Source organism: Hylobates moloch, unplaced genomic scaffold (genome assembly GCF_009828535.3).
Source record: "Hylobates moloch isolate HMO894 unplaced genomic scaffold, HMol_V3 SCAFFOLD_13, whole genome shotgun sequence".
Taxonomy (NCBI): domain Eukaryota; kingdom Metazoa; phylum Chordata; class Mammalia; order Primates; family Hylobatidae; genus Hylobates; species Hylobates moloch.
Genome location: NW_026652288.1, coordinates 69,613,712 through 69,630,258, shown reverse-complemented (window position 1 = coordinate 69,630,258; position 16,547 = coordinate 69,613,712). Strand labels below are relative to the sequence as shown.

At 40.2% G+C, this 16,547-nt stretch overlaps 2 protein-coding genes across 3 annotated transcripts in view; one reads left to right on the top strand and one right to left on the bottom strand.

Annotated features, from left to right (window-relative positions):
- DHX36 (DEAH-box helicase 36) overlaps positions 1–7,632 on the top strand; it is a 70,286-nt gene extending 62,654 nt beyond the window's left edge. The window contains exons 26-27 of the transcript XR_009209529.1: positions 3,434–4,919; positions 7,507–7,632. The gene's annotated coding sequence lies outside the window, so the exon portion shown is untranslated. The remainder of the gene's footprint in view (positions 1–3,433; positions 4,920–7,506) is intronic.
- A 47-nt stretch (positions 7,633–7,679) lies between these two features.
- ARHGEF26 (Rho guanine nucleotide exchange factor 26) overlaps positions 7,680–16,547 on the bottom strand; it is a 139,749-nt gene continuing 130,881 nt past the window's right edge. For both annotated transcript variants that reach the window (XM_058427093.1, XM_032173897.2), the window contains exons 13-15: positions 10,366–10,433; positions 8,688–8,792; positions 7,680–7,945 (exon numbers count right to left, since the gene is read on the bottom strand). In XM_058427093.1, coding sequence (XP_058283076.1) covers positions 7,803–7,945; positions 8,688–8,792; positions 10,366–10,433 — 316 coding nt within the window. In that variant the 3' untranslated portion in view covers positions 7,680–7,802. The remainder of the gene's footprint in view (positions 7,946–8,687; positions 8,793–10,365; positions 10,434–16,547) is intronic.

The following is a 16,547-nucleotide window of genomic DNA, read 5'->3' as shown; positions in this document are numbered from 1 at the left end:
CGGGTCAGGGACCCACCTGAGGAGGCAGTCTGTCTGTTATCGGATATCAAACTCAGTGCTGGGAGAACCACTATTCTCTTCAAAGCTGTCAGATGAGGATGTTCAAGTGTGCAGAAGTTTCTGCTGCCTTTTGTTTAGCTATTCCCTGTTCCCAGAGGTGGAATCTACAGAGGCAGGCAGGCCTCCTTGAGCTGAGGTGGGCTCCACCCAGTTCAAGCTTCCTGGCCACTTTGTTTACCTAGTCAAGGGTCAGGAATGGCAGACGCCCCTCCCCCAGCCTCACCACCACCTCGCAGTTTGATCTTGGACTGCTGTGCTAGCAGTGAGCAACGCTCCGTGGGCATGGGACCCTCTGAGCTAGGCATGGGATATAATCTCCTGGTGTGCCATTTGCTAAGACCATTGGAAGGGCGCAGTATTAGGGTGGGAGTGTTCTGATTTTCCAGATACTGTCTGTCATGGCTTCCCTTGGCTAGGAAATGGAATTCCCCAACCCCTTGTGATTCCCCGGTGCGGCGATGCCCCGCCCTGCTTCCCCTCACACTCTGTGGGCTGCACCCACTGTCCAACAAGTCCCAATGAAATGAACCCGGTACCTCAGTTGGAAATGCAGAAATCACCCATCTGCGTTGCTCATGCTGGGAGCTGTAGATCAGAGCTTTTCCTGTTCGGCCGTCTTCGAAATCCTGTTTTATACTCTTAACACTATATTGTCATTTGTCTGTTTTCCTTTTAGTTCTGTTTTGTACTTCATATATTCTAGTTCATGTATTCTGTCCTAGTTTGTACTTAATGTATTTTAAAGCTCTATTACTTGCTGCATACACATTAGAGATTTTTTATGTCTTCTTGGCATACTGACTCTTGTATCGTTATATAGTGTCCCCCTTTGTGCCTGATAATTCTCTTTGCTCTGAAGGCTTTGTCTGATATTAGTATAGCAGCTTTTTTTTTTTTTGGATTGTTATTTGCTTGACATGTTTTTCCCTTCATTTATTCTAAACCTACCTATATTAATTGTATTTGAAATGTGTTTTGAGTGGATAGCATATGGTCAGGTAATTTTTAAAGTTTCTGTGAATCTGTCTTCTAATTACAATTTAGACACTCAAATTTTATATATTCATATGTTAGGAGTGAAGTCTGCTGTTCTATTTTTGCTTTAATATTTTTTTTCCTTCCTGTTTCCCTTTTCCTGCCTTCCTGTGGGTACCTTATTTTTTCTTTTTTTTTTTTACTGTTCTGTTTTGCCTTGTCTATTGTTGTTTTTAAATATATCACTTTGTATATATTTTTTGTTGCTCAATGGATTACAGTATACGTATATAACATCAGTTGACTAGTATCAACAGTTTGACACTTCTAGTGAAATATAAGAACTTTACAACCACTTAGGTATTTAGCTTACTGCTTTATAATTTATTTTCTTAAATAAATCCTTTATATACATTGACAACCATGTCAGATAATATAATTTTGCTTTCAGCCATCTCACATTTTTAAAACTCAAGGATAGCCTATTATATTTACCCAAATGTTTACTCATTCTGTTCTTCATTCCTCATCTTCCAAGTTTCATTCTGTTATTTCCTTACTTTGAAAAACTCTTCAGCAATTCTTTTTTAAAAATTAATACTTCACTTTGTGGAGCAGTTTTAGGTTTACAGAAAAATTGAGCAAAAGGTACAGAGGTCCCATAATCCCCTTTACCCCCTCCCACCAGTTTTTAAATTAACATCTTGTATTATGGATTATATTTGTTATAATTAATGAGCCAATTTTGATACTTCATTATTAAAGTCCATAGTTTACATAGGGTTCACTCTGTGTTGTACATTTTGACACATGTATAATATGTATCCACTATCACCATATCAGAGAACACTTTCACTGCCCTAAAAAATCCTCTGTGTTCTACCTATTTTTCCCTCCCTACCCCTGAGTCCCAGGCAACCACTCTCTACGTGGTTTGCCTTTCCAGAATGCCATATATTTGGAGTCATAAAGTGTGTAGGCTTTTCAGATTGGTCTCTTTCACCTGGCAATGTGCATTTAAGGTTACTTCATGTCTTTTTATGGCTTGATAACATTTTTTTATTGCTCATTAATATCCCATTGTATAGATGTAACAGTTTATCCATTCATCTATTGAAGGACATCTTAGTTGCTTTCAAGTTTTGACAATTATGAGTAAAGCTGCTAAAAACATTTATGTGCAGGTTTTCCTGTGGGCATATTTTCAACTCATTTGGATAAATACCAAGGAGTGTAATTGTTGGATCATATGGTAGGTGTGTATTGCTGTAAGAAACTGCCCAACTGTCTTCCCAAGTTGTTTTTGCATTTCCATCAGCAGTGAGTAATAAGAGTTCCTGCTGCTCCACATCCTCATCAGTATTTGGTATTTTCAGGGTCTTAGACTTCAGCTATTCTAATGAATATAGTGGTATCTCCTTTAAATTTATAATTCCCTAATGTATGATCTTAGATATCTTTTCATATGTTTATTTACTAATTGTGTATCTTTGGTGAGTTGCCTAGTTCCCCCCTGCCACCCCCGAATTTGAACACTGGGTTGTTTTCTGTTGAATTTTAAGTTTTCTGTATGTTTTTGATTGCCAATCCTTTACGTTTTGCACATATTTCCTGTCTGTGGCTTTTTATTCTAACAGTGTTTTTCACAGAACTGAGGTTTTTACTATAAAAGTTCAACTTACCAATTTTTTTTCTTCATGGACCGTACTTTTCATGTTGTAGATAAAAAGTCATTACCAAACCCAAGGTCACCTAGATTGTCTCCTATGTCATCTTCAAGGAATTTTATAATTTTGCATTTGGAAAGGCCTAACTTTCCAAATAAATTGATAATTCTTAATTTTTGTTGTTTTCTAACCTACTTATGTTGCCATCAAAGAACTCACTCCGCATAACTTCAGTTCTTTAAATAATTTGTTGGAATGTGCCTTATGGCCCAGGGAATAGCCCAATGTTGTAAATATTTTATGTGCTTGAAAAGTGTGTATATGCTGAAATTGTTTGTGGAGTGTCCTATATATTCCCATTCTGTTAAACTATTTCATTAAAATTTTCTGTACTTTTCCTGATTTGTATCTGTTCTTCCAATCAAATACTGAGAGTGTGTTGAAGTCTCATGCTATGATTTTAAATTATCTTTTTCTTATATTTCTGCCAACTTTATTTAGTTGAGGCCATATATATATGCTAGGTTATTGCTAGAATATCTATTTAAGTTACTCCATCTTCCTGATTAGATGAAACATTCATCAACTATGTGGGCACTCACTTTATCCCTAGTGATACCTTTTACCCTAGACCATTTTATGTAGCATTGATAGAGCTCCATGTAGTGAATGTTGTGATGTTCTGCCCTGACCTCCCCCCTCCTTCAGGACTGAAGGACTTTTTGCTTTAGGTGCTGGGAATGCAACCGGATGACAGCCTTCACCCATCAACCCTCTACGGGAATTGTCCTCAGCTGAAGGGAGCCACCTTACCCAAGACCGCTCTTTTTTCCTGGGGACAGCCTGCCTCTCATATCTGGTCAGAGCAGGGTTATAAAGGTCCAGCCCCTTGCCAATGCTGCTTTCTCTCTCCACTCTCCTCTGGGATTCCAGTTAAATCCCTACATTCTCCAGGTCTCCTCTCTCCATGCTTCCTTATGGGTAGAATCTTCTAGCCTCTCTTCCCGTTCCCCAATATCTCTTTTAACTCTTATCTAATCTGGCATTAAACCCAGTTCCGTAATTTCTAGGTTTTTTTCTTCTATTATGCAACTTTGTGTAGTTCAGTTCTGGCTTTATCTCCGTCAACAGCAATGGTAAGTACGTTAATGCCTATATCTGATGATTCTAGTATATAGAGTCCCTGTGTTTGTTTTTTTCTGGATCACAATGCCATGTCTTAGTGTTTACTGAAACTTTGACAATTTGCTTTTAGAAGTAACAGAAGTCTTAGTTCTGATGATGCTGGTTTCTTTCAGAGACAGGATGTGTTTTCTTCTTCCAGGACTTTAATATACTAAAAACCCAGAAAGCAAAGCTTTAAATCTTTCAGATTCATACTCCCACATGAGAATAAGCCCTTTAGGGACCAAATCCACGAGAAGTGTTATTAGTGGTACTAAACACTGACCTGGATTATTTTTTAGCACTGCAAGTCCACCAAGTAGCTCTGCCTCTCTGGTGCTTGCCAAAGCCTAGGAAAAATGCAGCAGTGATTTGGGATAGGGGATGGAGCAAAGAGGAGGATGCATCCTGCTACTTCCAGGGATGGTATTCCTTATCTCTTTCCTCTTCCATCACTAGTTTGAGTGAAAATCCAGGAAAGAAGGCTTTGATTGGTGTATTCTAAGATAGAGGTAGCTGATTGCTGTTTCCTATCACATAGCTAGCTGTATCTTAGCTGCAAGAGATCCTGGAAACTCTAAGCCTCAAACATCTTAAGGTTTTATAGAAGGTGTTATAGGCAGAAATCTAAGATGTCCCCCAATCTCCCTCCCTGATACTACATCCATAATTCTTTTATATTGCATGGCAAAGGAATTTAGCAGATGTAATTAAGGTCCCCAATCATTTGATTGATTTTGAGTTAGTCATAAGGGACTTATCTCATGAGCCTAACCTAATTAATTATGTAAGTTATTTAAAAGCAGAGTTTTCTCCCACTGGTAGCCTAAGAGGGAGTCAAACAGATTCCAAGTGAGAAAAGGAGTTAACATGCCATTGCTGCCTTGAAGATGGAAGGAGCCTGTGGCGAGGATATGAAGGGCCTCTAGAAGCTGTGAGCAGCCCCTAGCTCACAGCCAGCAAGCAAACAAGGACCTCCTCAGCTCAGCAACAGCAAGGACGTGAATCCTGCCAATAACAGAAATGAGCTTTAAAGAAGACACCAAGCTCCAGGTAAGAAAGCAGCCAGCCAACACTTAACAGCCTTGTGAAACTCTAAGCAGAGAACCCACTCATGCTATTCTAGACTTCTGACTACAGAACTGTGAGATATTAAATGGGTAGTTTTATGCCACTAAGTGTGTGGCAATTTGTTATGCAGCAATAAAAAACTAATGTCAAGTCATTTTTTGACTTCTACCAAGGTTCACAAGGTGGCAAAATTTCACAAACACAAAGGTTCAGATACAAGGTGACCAAATGAATGGTAGGATATGCTCCAGGGGATAAGGGAACTGTGCGCTATGTAAGATAAGCGATTTAGTCCTGCAGGTTTATGCCAACTACGAGAAGAAACAGCACAACCCATCCCCTAAAAATGTTCTAGTCTTCTAGGGCAGCTGATACCAGCATGTACCCAAAGAGAAAAGATTAGTCCCCTGAAATGTTAGCTACAGATGATACCTTTTAAATAGAGCTCTGATTTGGCCAAAAATCCAGGAAACTGTATACTTGACTGAACACAACCTAGAGTAAAATAAATCACACCAGCACAAAAGGACAAGTATCTACAAAATCTTTATAAATTCACATATTTTTCTGAAAGTATACAAGCAGTCTCAACTTACTGAGACAAAAATGAACATTTTTGTTCTTTAGTAATGAAGTCAATGTACAACTCAGAGCAGGTGTTCATAGAAACAACTAGGTTTGAAAAAACTGTGTTAAGACAATTCACAGTTGAAATCAAACACTGTGAATGTGTTAAATACTTGCCATATAACAACACTTTAATACACAGCATTGATCCTGCTAAATAAGGCTATGATTCATAAGATGCACGTATTTCCAAAGCTGTTTAACATTCTTATAAATTAATTCACAGGATTCAAATAGTTGCTTTTTAGCTTCAACTGGGTATTAGCAAAAATAATACAAAATGATCCCTGTGCAAGCACAAATTTACCTTCCTTCCTAAATAAAACATGACAGATTATATTACAACTTGTTAGCCTCTCCTTTAAAAAGTCTGTGACATTCTTAAAGAGGCGACAGAATTCTTGTTTTGCAAACCCCCAACACATCTTTCACTGTGGACCATTGCTATTACTTCATTAACACAGTTGCTCAGATCTCAAGGTACTCACGGTCTGAAATATATTTTACAATTAGAATGTATGCACAGGTCAAAAAGAGCAATCCAAGGGTTAGAAGTCCCCAGTGCCCCACAATGGCTCATTGCCGAGGTGACGGTGCAGGCTGTGTGAGCCAGGCACACTTACCCCTCCACTGGGCTTCTGTAGCTTTACAATTTGGATAACTAGTTAGCGGACAGTAGTTGGGACATGTCACATATAGATTTGAGTCCTCCAATAATGTACACTTTGCCAGGTTTTATCCCTTTGTTAAAGAAAATAGAACAGAGAGGGAATATAGCTGCCAGTAAAAATCATTTCCCCCCTCTTAATCTCCCATCCTTCATCATCTCCATGAAACTATTTATTAAAATAACCTTTCTCTCTCTGTGCACTAGTGGAAAAAGTAAAGTTCTACAGAAACTCACAGGTAAGAGGGACTCTGAATACAGCAAGTTAAAGCTTTTAGTGCAAATAGAATGAATTCCCACTAAGGTCAAAACGTTTCAATTGGGTACCATGCTGACTTCTTGATATCTTTTAAGGCCTAATTTTCCCTTCCTTGAGATTACTGTAGTGTGTTCCAGCTAATTTCTATTTGGAAACAAGTTGGAACAGCTGAAAACTAGGTATTATTGAAGGCAAAGCAGCCTCACGTCAGTTTTTTATCAGCTCATTTGAGAAGTTTTTTTTTTTTTTTTTTTTAATTAGAAAGTCGGCTGGGCATGGTGGCTCATGCCTGTAATCCCAGCACTTGGGGAGGCTGAGGCGGGTGGATCTCTTGAGGGCAGGAGTTAAGAGACCATCCTGGCCAACATGGTGAAACCCTGTCTCTACTAAAAATACAAAAAGTAGCTGGGCGTGGTGGCATACTCTTACAATCCCAGCTACTTGGGAGGCTGAGGCAGGAGAATCACCTGAACCCAGGAAGCAGAGGGCCAAGATCACACCACTATACTCTAGCCTGGGTGACAGAGGTGGGGGAAAAAAGTAGGACCCCTGTCCTACATTCAGGATTTTCTCACATATGTGAAACCATTTAAATTCTACATTGTTAAAGGTAGCTTAGGTTAATTAGTCTATACTTATTTAAGACCAGTATGGGGTAAGATGGATTTTTAAAAAAAAAATCCTAAAGTAAGGCTTTCTACTTTCCTTCTAATGAGGAAAAAGGTGACAAAAATTCAAGTGTCAATGTCCCTTTCCTGGGAAGAGGTTTAGAAAAACAACAGCTCACCTTCTGAGCTCTACCAGTTTCTTTTGAAGTTAACAAAGCATTAGAATCAGATGTAAAAAAAGAAAAAAAAAAAAAGGCAGGGAAATATTTACAAAACTGGACATTCTTTACAGATATAAAATCTTGCTAATACTGGGAGAACCATACAACGATGTTTAAAGAGAGATAGCAACCTTAGTAAAGCAAGGACAGAGAAAACCAGGATATAATACGTGTTTTTTATTGCCAGAACATGGTGAAACTAGGAGGAGCAGAGATGACCTGATCCTTGAAAGTGAACTGCTCAGCTATTCTGTGTACCTCAGGAGGTCTGCAAGTGTGTGGTTAGGTAAAAACTGAACTGTGCAAACTCACCGTATCCAAGTTCTCATGAGAGAGCAGAACCACCTGGCAAGCTTAAAGGCAAGTGTTTTCGTTCTTTTAATTGAATAGGCTGTGATAAAATTAACAATAAAACTAGCCCAGAACCAACCAGCCCAGTAAGTGTCATGCAAATCTTGCAGTAACAAAAGACCATCTGAGAGACTACACGTTGGTCTCCAGTCCTAGCAAGCGTCCCATTCTCTCCACATTCTTATCAATTGTAGCTTGACATGTTATCTCCTTGGCACATTCCATAGGAAACCAGCCTCTTTCTCCATCTCGCAGTCGTTCTCCCTCATACCAGCCTGTGAAAAAGAACAGAGTCCACATCAAACGACAAGTATTTGGAGTGTGCCAGGCTCCAAGGATATGAAAAAGCTGAGAGGCAGCATCTCTCCCCAGGCTAGGTGCTACGGTGAGAAGAGAAAGTGGGACAGGGAAAGGTTTTGAGGGGGAATGAATGACATGGCAGGGAAAGAACATGAGCAGAGGCCCTGAAGTGAGAAGGCTGAGAGTATCTGAACCTGGGCTGAGCTGGGAAAGGAGATGCTTTGGGTAAGGATAGCAGGGAGAATGGTATTTTTGAAAGGACAAATATTTAGAGATAAGAACTAGGTCACTGGGGGACTGGGGAAAAAAAACTTCATGGTTTCCTTTTGAATAACAAACCATATGACTGCATTCAAAACCAAATCAGATAAATCGTGGAGTGTAGATAGATGAGAGGCAGGTGCACATGAGAAAGCTGAAGGGAAAGCACATAAAGAGGCAAACGTTTCAAAGTCCCCAAAACACTTCTCCAAGTCATCTTTGGGCCTCTGGGAAGCCAGTGATTTAGGGAATAAAGTCTTGGGGAAGAGGAAAGGAGTAAGAACAGAGAAGCAGCAAAATTAGCCTTAGAGATGAGAAGACAGTACATATATGTGATCTCAAACATTAACATGTCAAGATTTGGAATATGGGCAATGATGACAAAATGACACTTCTCGGGTCTATAGCACTCTGCATCCTGGACCACGAGTGTCCCGTAAGAACGCTCCCACTCACCATCGCTGACACGTTGATAGATGAGGACGACGTCAGCCACCTGCAGGGAGAGTTCATCTGGCTGCTTAGCAGTAAATGACCTAACGATTTCCACCTGGGTCAGTGCTGAGGCCAAAAGAGGACATACTAAGTTTCCAGTAGCAGAGAAAAAACATGTGCAATCCAATAATGTACACTTCTTATACTCATTTTTCTCTGCAATTCAGGGCCAGCATTGAGAGAAACAAGTTGGGCTTCTAACAAAAAGCAGAACATCTTTTCTAGCAACTCATTTGCTTTGCTATAAGCTTTAGAATTTTAGAAGCTCAGATTTGAGAGGCCTTTTATGATGCATGAATCCCCTCAATAACAGGTTGATCAGGAGTCATTAGTCATGTCACAAAATGGAACAGAAAACAGCCACTCTGCATTAGGGAAACTGAGACATGAAAGAGTTGCTGATGTGCCAAGGCCATGCAAAATCTGCAACAGACACAGTTCTCCTGGCTGTCATCAGAGTGTCTCCCCATCCCAACAGCAGCACATGAAAGTTGCCAAAAAAAGTTTAGAAATAAAATGAGCTCCAACCAAAAGCTGAGAAGTCATGTTAGACCTCCTCAGAAATGCTGACATGTGGCCGGACCCTGTGGCTCACGCCTGTAATCCCAGCACTTTGGGAGGCCGAGGCGGGCGGATCACGAGGTCAAGAGATTGAGACCATCCTGGCTAACACGGTGAAACCCTGTCTCTACTAAAAATACAAAAAATTAGCCGGGCATGGTGGCGGGCCCCTGTAGTCCCAGCTACTCAGGAGGCTGAGGCAGGAGAATGGCGTGAACCCGGGAGGCGGAGCTTGCAGTGAGCTGAGATAGCGCCACTGCACTCCAGCCTGGGTGACAGAGCAAGACTCCGTCTCAAAAAAAAAAACAAACAACAAAAATGCTGACATGTGACTTCTTAATTTGCTTTTTAATCCAAAGCTTGATTTCCAAGAACTTTCAAACCAGTCATTTTGGCTTTTAATCCAAGCTTAAAGCTATAATTTTTGAGTGTTCCAGGATAACAGTGTTTTGTTCTAATTCTTTGGATTTGACCTTGCAACTGTAATAATCTAAGGAACCACAGCATCAAAGTTAGGAAGCTAATAGGCATACAACACCTCCCTTCACTGTGCCAGTTTCTAATTCTCTAGAATAATGAAACACACTTTCTTAGAAGGTCAAAAAGAATTCTTAAGTAATTTTCTTTTAGATTAAAAATACTTTTCAGCTTAAATCCAGTCAGTATGGAGAAGGTTTAAACATGATCAACTATTGCCCACTGATTGATAATAGCTAAACATTTAAGAGTTTTACAGTTCAAATAGGGCTTTTAACATAGATTATTTAACTTAATCTTCACAATAACCCCATGTTGTATGTATATAATGGTGTAATTGACTTGCAGATGGTTAAACAGGCTCTGTAATGCTAAGCAATGATTTGCCATGTTTACACAACAAAGAAATGCACCTTGGATTTGAATTCAGACCCCCTGACTTCCAAAGCAAGGATCATACATTTCTGGTGTAAAGCAGAAGGAAGCCCTGGAGGAAACTTAGGCAAGTATTGTGGTGATGTAACTCGTTAGTAACCCGGCGTCCAGCAGGGGGCAGAGCCCATCCATGTTCCCAAGTGGGCTTCCCCTTGAGAGAACTTACAGGTTCGGTCTGCAGGCGGCTTCCCGCTGCTGTGTCCCAGGGCAGTTATCCAGCGGGCTCGCTCGCTCCTAAAACAGAGGACAGATCCAACTGAGAGATTCAAGGTGTAAAAACACAGAATGGAGTGTGTTCTAGGCAGCCAGTGCAAAGGCATTCCCAGAAAATGTGATTCTCCAGAGAGGTACGGTAAAACAGGGTGAGAGTAGTTTAAAAGTGATAAGCTGGAAAATCTAAAATAAGCAGGAGACTAGTCATTATTGTCAAAAGAGTCTGAGTGAACTTGGCTCATTATTGATTAAAAGGAACTTCTCATATGACAGTTTAAAAGTTAATAAGGAGCTGATTACACGAACACATGATAACCCCAAAAGGTATTTAGCATACCCATAATTTGATGTTTAACATTTCAAAAGCAGTTTTTTCATTTTTTAAAAATCCTACTAATTTCTCTGCTTCTTCCCCACTTCCCTTCCCACACACTCAAACCTTTCAGAAAACTTGAGAAACTTGACATATTTAGTTATCTCATCCCTCATACAACTAATTTTGCCAAATATGAGTCTTACTGAAATAGAAATTCTTCGGCCACTTTTATACTGTTCCCAAATGCTTAAAATGGTTTAATGAGCACAGGAAAAATGACCAATACTTTTAATATAATATTAAGCTATAATTACATAAAAATAATTATTCAACTAAAGGATCAAAAGTTTCAGATAAGCACTTTTCTACATAATGCAGTCACCCTGGTTTTTTATTTTGAGCATCAGGTATTAAAATTACAATTAATTAAATACTGCCCCTGCCACACACATACTTTTAACTCTCTTACATATTTACTAAACACATGCTACATGTCAGACACTGCACTCAACACCCACTATTCCATGTAATCCTCCCAAAAGCCCATCTGAAGGATGCTAAGATCAGACAGAAGTTCAGAGGCAAGCAATTCAAACCGAAGTCAGTTTCTACTGTGCCACTCTACATTCGTAAGAAAAAATGCCTTCATGACCAACACCTGGGGAAAAAAACTCTTTTCTCTCATAGCAACCTGAATCTACAGACGCTTGTCGCTGTCACCCCACCTTCATCCCCACATGCATCCTTCCAACCCAGGCAGAGAGAACGACTTACCGCATTGGAACATAGCACCCTTGCCCCAGCCCTTCCTATTCCTTCCCTGTTTTTACCTAGATAAGCCCACTCATTATTGCCATTAAAATTTCTTAACATACATAAACTGAGTTAATCATAAGCATGTACAGCTCTGTGTTTACTTACCAAGACATAGATGCGCCAGGCATTTCCATTCTGACCCTTTCCAATCAGTAAACTCTGTCCAAAGGTAACTGCTCTTCTGTTTTCCATTACCATGGAATTTCTATTCTATCTTACCATGCTTCTTTTGTACTTTTTGCAAATGAAATCCTTTAGTATGTATGCTTTTGTATTTGGCTTCTTTTGCTCAACATATATCCACTCAATGCTGAAAACACAAGGCTCACTTCCTCCAGCGGAGGCTCCTCTGATACATAAACCAATCCTTCCATCCCCATCCCAGTCTGATAATCCTGTTTCCAGGGCATCCCCCTGCACAATTCTATTATACTGCTGGTCAACAGTAAGCCTCATAAAAGCAGGCAGCTTATCCATTTGGTTCACTGCATTATCTCTACAACACTGCCCAACACATAACAGGGGCTCAGTATACATCTGCTAATGAATGAATTATATAACTCATCACATATTGAGCCCAATCACTTACTGACTCATCTGCTTCTCTTACCAGGCTATAAACTCCAGAATGGCAGGAATTGGGCCTTGTTCTAAATAATATTCTGAAGCACGTATGTGTCAGGTATGGTACTAAACAATTGCAAGTATCATCTAATTTTTACAACAATCTTGAAAATATTACCAAAATTATTTCTATTTTTTCAGAGGACAAAGCAAGTTGGTATGTTAAGCACCTAACCCAGGCAGTCTGAAATCAAAGAGGTGGTGTTATGCAGCAGGTGTTTACAAAATAATGATGGAAGGCAGGAATGGTGGAAACTGTGCTATCTTGAAAGACAGGCATTTTCAAAGATTAAGATGAGGCTGGGCCTTGGTCAAGACGGTGTCTCAAGTAGTAATATGCACAATTTATATAGAAGCCAAGGCTCCTGTCTTGCTTTTAAAACCTCTCTCTCTCTCTCTCTCTCTAATACAGGACAAAGGGCTTTACAGTAGTTCTATAAGAAATAAGCAAAGCACAACTCCATGTAAAATAATTCCCAGGCAAATGCTTATATCTTTGCTATCATGTCTTTATTGGGAATAAGATCTATTTTTTATACAGGCTCAAGTGGAATTTGCAAAGTACAAAGCCAATCGAAAACAAAATACCTCAAGAATGGAAGAGTTGCTCACCAAGAGAAATCTAAAATGATCCATTTGTGTCTCTCTATGCCATACCGAAACAAATTATACATAGCCTATACTGCTGTCTTCTGGAGCAATTCAGAGCAACTTGGAGCCAGTGAGGCAGATCTTCCTGTACACAGACACCATCTCTGGCACTCAGTGGCCAGTATCAGCAGTGGCTTTGCCCTGCAGCCAGTTTCCAGAAGTCCAGATGAAATCTTTCACTTCTGTGGCATGCTGCCTAGATGCTAATAGCATCTCTCAGACACGGCTGCCTCTCACAGGGACTCCAGAGGATAGAACAAGACACTCCTTGTTGCTATCACTAAAAGGAGCGGCTTTTTGAAACTTTCAATTGAGTCAATTGAGTGACTCCCACCCCCCTCTTAGATGCTGTCAAATCCACAGGACTTCCCCTGGGGCTTTCAAGAGCCTGCCAAGAGGCCGGGTGGGGCAGCTTACACTTGAAATCCCAGCACTTTGGGAGGCCGAGGCAGGGATCACCTGAGGTCGGGAGTTCGAGACCAGCCTGACCAACATGGAGAAACCCCATCTCTGCTAAAAATACAAAATTAGCTGGGCGTGGTGGTGCACGCCTGTAATCCCAGCTACTCAGGAGGCTGAGGCAGGAGAATTGCTTGAACCTGGGAGGCGGAGGTTACAGTGAGCCGAGAGTACGCCATTGCACTCCAGCCTGGGCGACAAGAGCAAAACTCCATCTCAAAAAAAAAAAAAAGAGCCTGCTAAGGAGCTCCTCCAGCTATGAAGCAGAAAGCACTACATCTCTAAGGCAGGAACTAAGTTGTAAGATGGATTCTAGGGACAGGAAAAACCAGGGCATAGACTTACCCACGATTAAATTTAGACATGAAGTCTAGGGCTCACTCACAGACATCTATTTTCTCCAGGGACATATCGATATAAAACAATTGAGATGAATTCACAATCTACCACACAGCCAGTTCATGGACTTTTCCCTTTGCCCAAAGTGACAAGAGTAAGCAATGCTGCACTAAAGTCCATCTGCGGCATATCAACTTTCAAGACTCGCCTTACCACTCCTTCCTCCACCCACATTCACTTTGCACAGGCCCTGGGCTAGCTTGGGGGTGCAGAGCAAGTACACTGGAGTCCCTTGCTTTTTCACTGCCCTCAGTATGAGGGAACACACAGAGCAGAAAACACACAAAATCCAATACAGCATGCAGTGTGCTGAAATGGAACACTCTAACAAAACATTTAACCTACGTAGAGAAAGAAGACTAAATTGAAATGAGACTCTTAAATATCTATAAATGTAGTCTTTTCATAACCCTTAAGTTCTCCATGCATGGCATGAAATGATGTTTCTACAGTTTCCTATCAGCTGTGGTAGCACCTTGTCCTATCTCTCATATAATTCATTATGCACAGTAGGTTTAAACTTAATTGCACGAAGGTCAAAGATACAGCAAAGTCTCACTTCTTATGGAATACCAGGCATCAGCTACAAAACATAGATACATACTGAGAAAGTAGGAAGTAGGCTTTGAAATCACAGAGGCAGGGCTGCAGGTGAGGCTGCACAGAGCAGAACATTGGCTGAGGACTCCATCACTAACAGGGTTTTCCTGATTTCTCAATAGAAAAAAAGAGCCCTTCCTTGCTCTTTAATCTTCCTTTTATCCCTCCCAAAATGGTATTTGACCAGTTACCTTTTGTGTTTCTTCTTACAGCCTACACATTTACCTGTGGTTCCTTTTGAATTTTCTATATCCATGGACTTTGAAAAAAGTCCTTCGAACCTTTGTAAAGAACAGGATTGTGAAGATAGTTGTTTTTGTTCATTCCCTCACACACTCAATTCAACTAGATTAGTTCAGAAAACTGATCCATGAAAGAAAGCCCATAGCGTGAAAAAAAGTCATTAAAAATGCTGAGACCAGGCCTTAAAAAACTAGGTATCAGTTCAATTTGCCAAATTTTAAAAAATCTAACTGAAGCAAAATAATATCCCTAGCCCACTAAGAGTTCTAAAATTTAGATTTTTGTCACATGCTATATAGTTAAATCAATTATTTCTTGTTTATCATATTACATTAGCTCAGACCTAAAAAATCTGGTCCAGAATCCTTCAGTTAACCTGAAGCGGGTCAATGATGTTTCCTTGCTGATAGAAGACCTCCTGTCCTATTGGGGTTGGTGATGAGGACCACATAAGATCAGATCCTTTGACAGGCACTAGATAAATGTAAGATTATGACTGGACTTAGAATTTAGCTTTAACAAGGAAAAAAATGCTCTACCCTGCAATAAATAAAATGTTTCCATGTATACTGTCTTTATGTTGTGATTTTTCTAAAAGGATGAAGTATATGACTATGTCAGAGATACTATTTACAATTTTATTCCATTCCATGTACTTCCTGTTGTTAATTAAATCATTAACAGAAGCAGGAAAAGCTCAAAGACTCCCTGCAAACAATGCCCCTTTATCAGGAGGCCCAGGAATTGGTGTCTGGATGGTTGACAGCACCAACCACATTCATTATGCTTCTAGAGCGCTCTGTGAGGGAGAAGTTTTGAAAAGGATATTTGATTATGGGCTAAGGTCATCATATCCTATAACTGACACATAATGAGTGAGGAAAGTTTATGTTCATCACTGAACACGTCCTAGATGTTTCATGACGGTATACACTACACCCAAATGACATCTAAATTGTACTGCAAATGCAGGAAGCCAAGGACTCCACTTGCCACAGCCTGTTGTGTGTGCCAGCTGCAGCTGTCTGTGCTTCATTTTAATGAAGGCAGACAAAGGGGGCTCTCTGGCTCCCACATTCCTCTTGAAAGGCCCAGAGGGAAAAAAGAATGATAGTGGTAAAACGTTCTTCCTTTGTCCTTCTATAAAGGGTAGGCTTTTGTATTTTTCGCAGACTATTGTCTCATTAACAATACCATGACTTAGGGCCTGTCATGGACAAACAGATATAACACAGTATACATGACTTCCACGTACATCCTAAAAAAACATTTGACTGAATCCTTAATAGTAAAAAATTGAAAAACAAGCAAAATTTGGGAAAAACTTGCTCCAGCAGTAACAAAAAGGGCAGTAAATAGAGACAGATAGGAAGCAGTTTTTCTCCACACCTGGTTACTCTTCTACCTTGTCTTGAATAGAGAAAAGCTAGTTATGATAATCATGGGTCAATCCCAAAAATATTTATTGGGAACCTACTCGCTATGTACAAAGCAAGGAAAGGACAAAACTAGAGCTGAGCTTAGGGATTAGTGATAAAACTACTGTATTGATGGGAGAGGAGAATCGCTAGGAGGCCATTGGGGTAGTTCAAAAGCCATGTGGTTGACCTAGGAAGGAGGCAGTGCAATGGAAAGATGAAATAGACTTTTACACAGGAAGAACTGGCAAGTGATGGATCTGTTCTGACACAGAAGCATCAAAAACAGCACCAAGTCTCCAGACTGGATAACGCAAAACAGTGTCATGGTACCATTTACAGAAATGTGTGCGTCAGGAAAAGCCACGGGCAGTGTTGATGTTTGGTTTTGGACAGCCTGCATTTCTGAAGAGACAGAGAAGAGGAATGGTCATAGGTGTGAGAGGCAAACAGCACAGATAAGAGGCTGAGAAAAACAATCTCAAAAAAAGGGTTAGCGTGAAAGAGCTGGATGGTCAATGAAACTCAATGACACTAGAGGTAAAGAAAGAGGAAGACTGGACTGCTGGGTGTGAAACTAGGAAGCCTGTTAATCTGATGGAGAGGCCT